Below are 9,260 nucleotides of genomic sequence, written 5' to 3'. Positions count from 1 at the left end.
CAATATTAATCGTTTTAGGTTTTTTTGAAACTAAAGTAGAACTAAGAATTAGCAACTCAATAGCTTAATCACTGAATCTACTATTCAACTCATGTAATTGTTTGTCCAAGGTGGATGTAAACAGATCTACTAGATAAAAATGTTCAAAAGTCGCCTGATTATCTTTTTTATGAGGCCGATACCGAGTAGAAGTATACAAAGCATCCATCTTCAACATATCTATTTTATGTTTTTTCACAAAAACACTTTACTTATGTAATTAAAGAATCCCATCCATTAGTTCTGTAATCATTTAGATTCCTTTTTGTTGCTGAAACTAACTCCATGGCATTAAGAATATCTTGGGATTGCTTTTGTAGAGCTTAAGAAAAAATATCAGTTTTACCCATTACTTCCTTTACCAAGTGAAGAATAAACAAGAACTCAAATGGTTTAGTGTGAGAGTAAACTGCACAAGCATCACAATGATGAGAAGAACTAGCAGACGTGTCATTAATAATTCCCTTGAGAACAACATGGGTACTATGAAACATGTTAAGCAAACTGCAAATGGAACGATAAATGGAACCCTAACGTGTATCACCCTAACGCTTTACCCGATTTGATTTCACCAAGTTCCAAGAATTCTTTAATCTACACTCCCTTTGCCTTTTATAACTCATCATGAATGACAATTACTAGAAGAACAAACTATATTGATTATAGATATTAAGTTATTAAAAAACTGATTTATAGGAATAATTTCCCTTGAAGGAACAAGCAAGGCAAGTTGTAATCTGTGAGCAAAGCAATTAACATAATACGCATAAGTACAATCCTTAATAACAAGTTACTGTAATCCATTCCATTCCCTTCTCATATTGCTAGCACCATCATATCCTTGGCCATGAACTTTGCTAACATCAAACTCATACTGCAAAAGTTGTCTCCACAAATTACTTTCAGAGTTAATGAAAAGGTATTCGCAACATGAACCAAATCCAAGAACCTTTCTTGTATAATCCCTTCTGCATCAACAAATCTCAAAACTATGGCCATTCGCTCTTTATTAGACTCGTCCCGTGACTCATCAACCATAACACAAAAGTATGAATCCCTAACTTCACTACGGATGTGCTTTCGAACTTTATTAGCAATAGTACCAAGTATTACTTTTTGAGTTTTTCCAGAAGTATACTTTGAATTGTAAGGACCATTCTCTAAAATAACTTTTGCAACTTCATCATTATAAGAGGCTAGAAGTTTTAAGAGTTCAAGAAAATTACCTTGATTTTGGAATTAAAAGTTTCATCATGTCCTCGAAAACCACAAGCTTGGAATGTCAACCAACGAACTGTATCAACTGAAACTTTTAATCGTATGCGGTTCTTAAATAATTCCTCTTCACTTTGTTTCTCTATGATATTGTCAATGTGTGTCGCTTGGTTCAACAAGTTTTCACTTAATTCCACAGTCCTTCTATGTTGTGAGACAATCAATATGCTTCAAGAATGCACACTATTTCCCATCATTAACTTTTTTTCAATTGTCAAATCCTTTAACAGTAACTGCATCATGATCGTTTCCCACATTTGGTGTATCATTAAAAATATAAAAAAGAAAGCAATAAGTAGAATGTGTTGTTTGAGAATACTCTAACCAATTAGGGAAAACAGCGAACCAAGAATATTGGAATTTACGAGGATGCTTCTTTGAACCTTTGGCACGATACTCTTTGAGATGTATTTGGAAAGGTCCTAAAGACAAATAAGCTCGTCTTACCTGCTCCCTTAAATTAACCGGATAATTCCACATTGTTATTCATTTAGCGGGATATCTTTCTAGAAGGTTAAGATCAACTTCATTGATATTTGCCTGTGGTTGTGGAGCTTCATAATTATTACGTTCTTGCTGATTTTCATTCTTTTAGTGCTCACTCGTTGAAGCTTTGTGACATTTACTCTCTTCATTAGCATTATCAATATCGTTTTCAACCTTTCTTTTGAAAAAAGAATGAATTTTTTTCATCTTTCCTGTGTTTTTTTTATATCTACAAGAATAAAAATTTAAACATTCAAATCAATAAATCCTAATTTATTTTGTCAATTGGTTCAGTAATCAAACATAAAAATATATGATTATATAAATCATCTAAACTGAAAATTTCACATCAAGCATATACTAATATAAATAATAGATGAATGGTTTGCTACAAACCTTTTCGTAGAGAAAAGATAAATGACCAGTGATGATGAATTGATTATTCTCTATTTCGCCAATCGTCGGCTCCTGACTATTCTATTCGACCATCGGTTTTCCAGTTCAAAGTCTAAGAAATCGAACGTGGTTTCCCTAGTCCTACTGTCGTATTACTGTTTTTCTTAGTTTTTTGGGCTTTCAGATATGGGCTAGTTCTAGGCCCAAAATCAGGGGGCACAGCCCCTCCCTACCCTCTATATGGTCTGCCCTTGGTCTCATGACTCTAAATCCTCATATTACATGGTAATCCTAATTGCCTAGATCGCTTTCCCTCTTATCTTTGCCGCCTCCTAAGAAATTTATTGCCTAAGTATGAAAGACCGATTGACAATTCAAGAAATGAAGTAATTTTCATGCATAAAAGTGGAAACTCGGTTAAAATGGATGATATTTTATTTAATTTTTCATTTTCTGGTTGTCATTTTCTAAAATTCCTAATTTGTCTTCATATCAATGTTATTTTCTTTAAGCTTTGGTAGATAAATAAACTAACACTGGCATTCTTTAGTTTTTTTATTTAAGGGATTGGAAAAGAAAATATAAGAAAATTTTTCTTTTTTTATTCTTAAGTTTTTTCATTAACACTGCATTATAGGGTTTAAAAGACAAGGAAAAGAAATAGTAAGATTGGACAGGAGAAGAAAGGAAAAGAAATTATATACTTAAAAGGCATTCTCGAGTTAAAATAAAAGAAAAGAAAAGAAAGTGTTAATTATATTCTTGAGTTAGATCGGAAGTAAAAGATAGGAAAAAAAAATTATAACTTTACAATTATGTCCTCATAGCCAAATAGAAAAGAGAATTAAAATAGGGTAAATTGGTAATATTGTAATGGGCTATAAACTTTCCTTCACAATCCGGCCATATTTGGCAGAAAACTTTTGGAGGAAAAAAGAGAATGGAAAGAAAAGTTATGGTTTTTTCCTCCAAAACTTTCCAACCAAATATGGCCTGATTCTGAAGGAAAGTTTATAGTCATGTGCAATATTACTAATTTACCCTATCTTTTCCTTCCTATCTAACTCAATAAAAAGGACATGATTGTAAAGTTACAATTTGTTTTTCCTATCTAACTCAAGAATGTAATTAACCCTTTCTTTTCTATTCTTTTATTTTAACTCGAGAATGTCTTTTAAATAAATAATTTCTTTTTCTTTCTTCCCCAATCCAATCTTATAATTTCTTTTCCTTGTATTTTAAACCCGAGAACGTAGTGTAGGTGATAATGATCCATGTTGTTCGATAATCTGGTTTTAGCATTCTCAAGATCTATAATGGCATTCTCATGATATTATTAAATTCTTAGGGCTGCATGTCTTTAAAACTTAACTATTAAGAGGCTTCAAGAACCGTTAAAATGTTTCTGTTTAGTAAATCAAATACACTCTACCTTACTGATTCAAAGATAGTGGCGGATCTAAACATCAATCTCAAGGGTAACATTAAAAAAAATACCGTATTTCATACAATGTAAACGAAAAAAATAGAAAACGCGATAGTAAACATATTTAGACACATGGAGTGCAGATTGCTCCTCTCCGGGTTTTGAAAGCATGACATTGAGCCATTAGATAATCTTCTTTTACGTTATCAAACGTTTCTGTTTAGACTGCACAAATTAAGAGCCCCTTAATCAATTTATCTTTTCCTTTTTTTCGATACTGTATGTTTCCGCCAACTAAGCACCACAGAATCCACGCCTAATTTGTTGCTCTCTATTTTGAGTAAGATTTCCTTATTATTATTATTTTTTTTCAAAATTGTAACTGAAAACTGAATCAAGAAAAAGTGTGCTTAGGTGGAGAGAAAGTGTATATGTTTATGAGGATGGTATGGTATGGTATGGGTAAAATGTGTATTTAACAGGCTAGTTGTATCCTTAGAAAATTGTCCAAGTTCTCTTGTTTTGATGTAGTACTACTCATTTTGGTCAATTATTAACAGAAATGTTGGACTTTATGCGTCCTAACTATATTCATACGCATACACTTGCCCACATGTCTTTCTTTGAAGATAAGAAAAGTTCATAACAGCCATGGAGGTTCTTCTGTCAGTTTCCACTGCCTTTTGCTGACGTTTTAGAGGATGGTCCCCTTGTACAAGATACTCGTTTATATATTATAATTTTGATTTTACTAGTTAACACATACCAAATTCGGAATTTATATAACGATAATTATTAGTTTATTGTTTCTTTTTTGTTTTATTTTGAACTGAAGTGAACGGATATAGAAGTCAACTACGTGCATCGGCTGTAATTAATGGGCACAGTCCATTGTTGCACTTGCGGTTTATTTAACTTGTATGTAGGTAGGGTGCCTTATAGTTTAAGTTTGTTTTCTATTTTAGGCCAAATACAGTCTTTTTTTTTTTTAGTTTAAGCTGTATCACGGCTGATAAAAGCAGTTGGTTGTGATCTAATATAACGCGGGGAATTATATTTTCTAAAAGTAAAGATGGTGTGGAATTCTTGCTTGTTTAAACATCAAAGCTGAGTTAAATGTTTCTAGACATTGTAAAATGTTGGAAGAGCGGGTTAGGTAAGTATGATTCCGGTACTATTGAGCGCGCAATCATTCTTTAATCATGTTCGGATTAAATATTACATATTTTAAACTTGTTGGGTCAAACAATTGTTATTAGACTTTAATTGTAATAAATTGTGTTATGCTTGTTTGGGTTGTAGGCCAACAAACAGGCTGGATGGTACATATAGGTCAAAGTCGTATCATTAATCGAACCTGACGTCATCTAATCAATTGTGTAACTGATTTCAAGTTACATGATTCAAAACTCGTTACAATATTTCTTTATTGATCACTTATCTAAACCCTCTACCCAAGCACCATATTTATAGATCCAATTAACCATAACTTGGTGACCAAGACATTACCATAATAATCATATTACAATTAGGAAACTAAACTCACTTGACTAACTTAGGTCCTTCCATATTCACCGACTTGTTAATACGGTCCGGAATTACCAACATGATTGCATTTGAAACGTTGTGTCCAATAGTTGCAACGGTTCAATTATGATATGTGGGGGAACGATTTACAGTTTGAATGTTGGGATTTCTATGTTGTACATTGGAAGTTACTTGTTTATCAATTTAAGTGTTTGTTCAATTTATCAAGTTTTACAATTGGTTAGTACTTGGTTCATTCAGTTTATATTCGTTCAATTAATCTATGAATTGAATGGCATCTACTTCATCTGTGTCGTTGGCTCTTCGGTTAGATAATGCTAACACTGGTATCATATCAGAGCCTTGCTCAAACCATTGGCGCATGCCATAACAGTGCTATCAAGACACATATGATTACTGCAACTTATGACAAATTTGCTGATATAAGGCACAGCAACTTTTGTCACTCTCCAAAAGGTGAGCTGATATTTTATATTAGGCTAAAGCTACACTTAAGTTAGACAGAATTATAGAAATTGTTCTTTATCTTTTACCCAAATTTCACTCGTAGTCCCTCATCTTCAAAATTGATCTTTTTTTTCCTTTACGTTTCAAAATCCAACAGCGTTTGTCCTTTTCGCCTAACCCGGTTAGATTTTCTCAATAAGTCGGCCATGTGCCTTGCACATAAGGGCAAATTGGTCAATTTACCTATTTAATTAAAAAGTGTTTTAATAAATAATGAAAAAAATAAAAAACAATTAATATATATTTATATTCTTTATCTCTCTCCTCAATCCCTTCTTCTTTCTCCATAGCCACCACCAAGCTTTCCAGTAGCCACCACCGCCGGCCGCCGCCGTCTTCTCCGGCCACTCCACCTCCCGCCGCCGTCTTCTCCGGCCTGCTTCTAAACCTCCAGATCTCGAACACACACAGAAACCGAGCCATGATGGTCCACCGGCAACGAAGTCGTCGGAGAAATCGACGGTTGTGGTAACGAAGTCACTGTTTTCGGTAAATTTCTCCGGGTTCAATGCCACAGTTTACTGCAAAATCCCTTTCTAGCCTTATTATATATATTAACGATGCCGCAGTTCTAATTTTGGTGTTTCGGGCTTGATCACTTTACTGAGCTCGTTTAGATCTGCACCTGAAATTAGGGATGCTTGTGTTAACCATAAATTCGGACAGTCTAGAACGACATATACGATGTGACATCACATTTTTTTGAAATAATAATAATAATAATATTTTTTTAATATTAACCGGAATATAATTTTTTTACCTGAAATACCATCCAAGTAACCTTGTTTTTGAGCCCAGGCAAAGCGTAGGATTTTTCCAAGTTCACGAACCTTAAACCCCGAGTTAGATTCAAAATCTTTTGCACCTGAGCCATTGATTTCTCCGACGACTTCGTTGCCGGTGGACCATCATGGCTCGTGAATTCGGGTCAAATGTGTGAGAAACCTTTACCCGTGAATTCGGGTCGAATGCGTGAGAAACCTTCATTTACAAATAAAGTAATCTAATGGCTTGAGAGAATGGTTGTTTTACATTTTTCGTTTTTTAATATTTATTTTTTGGATTTTAATTTTCTTTATTGTAAAAAAGTTAATAATATACTTAGGGTTTGATGATGAAAGGCTTTCATAAATAAATGATATGTTATAACCCGTTTAAAAGCTATCTGGATTTGGTGACCTATGACCCGCTTATCTTTTTAACTATAAAATTTTTTATTAATTATAAATAATATCTTTTTCTTTTTAAATTGGATATTAAATTTTAGTATATTCCTATTTTGTAGGATTTTCATATCAAATAATTGGTAAGATTAATTATTAATTTAATGAGATGTTATAACCCATTTAAAAGTTATCTGGTTTTGGTAAGACTCATACCCGTAAATTTGGGTTAAATCAATGAGAGTCCTCCAAGAAATCCGGTGGCTTTCATAAAAAGGGGAAGCGACCACATCGTGTAAAATAAGATTTTTGAGTTTTCGTTTATATATATATATAATATGGTGTTTTACAGCATCTATTGTCATTAGTTTTGGATCATTAATAACACTATGAATTCGGCATGCATCCATCCACCCATCCATCCATCCATCCATCATTCACAATTCACACTGTCACACATGCTGACCCACATACAAATATATAAATGTGTTGTGGCAATACTGGTAAATAAAGCTAGAAAGAAGGCCAAAAGTGGTGTGATTTGAGGGAAAGATGATACAACCTAGTTGATTGCCAAAAAGGGAAATAAAATCAAAACTTTATTACTTTTAAATTAAAAATATATAATAAAATATAGAGACTGCTAGCCAGCTATTTATATCATCCATGAGACCTTGCAGATCTCTCTGCCTTTTTCCATTCTATATTTCAAAAAATTAAAAGTAAAAAATAAAAAATAACAAACTGAACCTTATTCAATTCCAAACCCTTTTTCTTTGCCTTTCACCAATTCCTATTTAGAAATTTTTTTATATTATCGAGATTTACAGGTTTTTATCATCAAAGCAGATGGAAACAGATAAAGATCATATTGAAGAACAGGAACAACAACCTAGTCTCTCTGGTGCTTACATCCACGGCTTGGTCAAACATTTGAGCTCCAAAGATTCATCAGATGGAAGTGAAAATGGTGAATGTTTTCATGATGTTAATAGTAAACCACCAAAACATCCACCACCACAACACAAGAAACAAGTTAGAAGAAGATTACACACCACTAAACCTTATCAAGAAAGGCTTTTGAATATGGCGGAAGCCCGTAGAGAAATTGTTACCGCCCTGAAGTTTCATCGAGCTTCGATGAAACAACAGGAAGCGGCGACGGCTACTGCAGCAGTAGCCGCAGCTAGTAACAATCATCAATCACCACCACAATCATCTTTTAACCAAGAAAGAAAGACTAAAACTAGGCCTATTCTTAGCCTTCATCCTCCTGACACCACCACCATCACCGCCAATCCCTATTGGCCAATGTTTACATTTGCACCGCCACCGCCACCACTGCCACCATCTTATCTTGATAATCATAATTTCATACTCCCTAGTCAACCCTTAGGATTAAATCTTAATTTTCAAAGTTTTGCCAATTTAGATACTGATATTTACCACAAACCATTGTCAGTTTATTCATCTTCCTCCACATCATCATCCACTCCATCATCAACTTCTTCACCAGCTTTTTCTGGACCACCTGGAAACCCTAATTCATCAACCAATCTTCATCAAGCTATGAATGCTGATGTGATGCAGGAAACCAAATCATCAGGAGAGCAAGACCAGATTGAATGGTGGTGTAATTTTTATAAAAGCATGGAAATTGAAGTAAACCAAGAAGATAAGTATGATCAAAATATGGAGTTTCCACCATGGCTGATCAATGCAAATGAAAGTTCATGTCTGCAACAAAAGTTTGATGACCATTTTTCTGATACATACTTTCAAGATCCTGCTTTGCCTTGGTAAGATTCCCTTTCTTGATTACTTTAATTTTAAATTATATTTAATTTATAATAATAATCTTTAGGAAATTGGAAATGTTTTATGTTGGCATTTACTCCGTACAACAATAACCTTGCCCATTTTATTGTTCAGAAATCAAGAAACAAGTATTTATTGCAAAGTGCAAGAACCTCAAACCATTTTTTTAGGTTAAATAAGTAACTTGTAACAAGCAGGGTAGTGATAACATCGAAACAGAAGGTAAACAGGTAACAAGCTGCGTTGCTACCCCTTTATCCGCGTGATTGGGTTAGATATTAAAATGATTAAGGTTTACGCGATATATATATATTTTTTTTCGAAAATCCCTAAAATAGCCTAGTTTGACCAATTTTTTTTAAACAGTCTAGGTTTACAGAACACCCTTAAAATTTTTTTCGTCGGATCCGATAGAATTTGTGAATCTTTAAAATTGCGCCGCGTGTCAACGTATTAATAGATCCGACAGAATTCGTTAACGAACCGTCGGATCCGTTTTTAAATAGTCTAGGTTTACAAAACACCCTTAAAATTTTTTTCATTGGATTTGATAGAATTTGTGGATCTTTAAAATTGCGCCACGTGTCAACGTATTAATGGAT

At 33.6% G+C, this 9,260-nt stretch overlaps 1 protein-coding gene across 1 annotated transcript; it reads left to right on the top strand.

Annotated features, from left to right (window-relative positions):
• The first annotated feature begins 7,689 nt into the window (after positions 1-7,689).
• On the top strand, positions 7,690-8,643 carry LOC143552086 (protein AAL-toxin resistant 7-like). The gene has a single exon (XM_077042386.1). It carries the CDS (start codon positions 7,690-7,692, stop codon positions 8,641-8,643), a length of 954 nt encoding a protein of 317 aa, XP_076898501.1.
• Positions 8,644-9,260: the final 617 nt, after the last annotated feature.

Source organism: Bidens hawaiensis, unplaced genomic scaffold (assembly GCF_021521415.1).
Source record: "Bidens hawaiensis isolate Kalapana, Puna unplaced genomic scaffold, B.hawaiensis_p1.1 tig00016760_1, whole genome shotgun sequence".
NCBI lineage: Eukaryota > Viridiplantae > Streptophyta > Magnoliopsida > Asterales > Asteraceae > Bidens > Bidens hawaiensis.
Note: the sequence above shows the minus strand (reverse complement) of the source record. Positions and strands in the feature narration are given on the sequence as shown.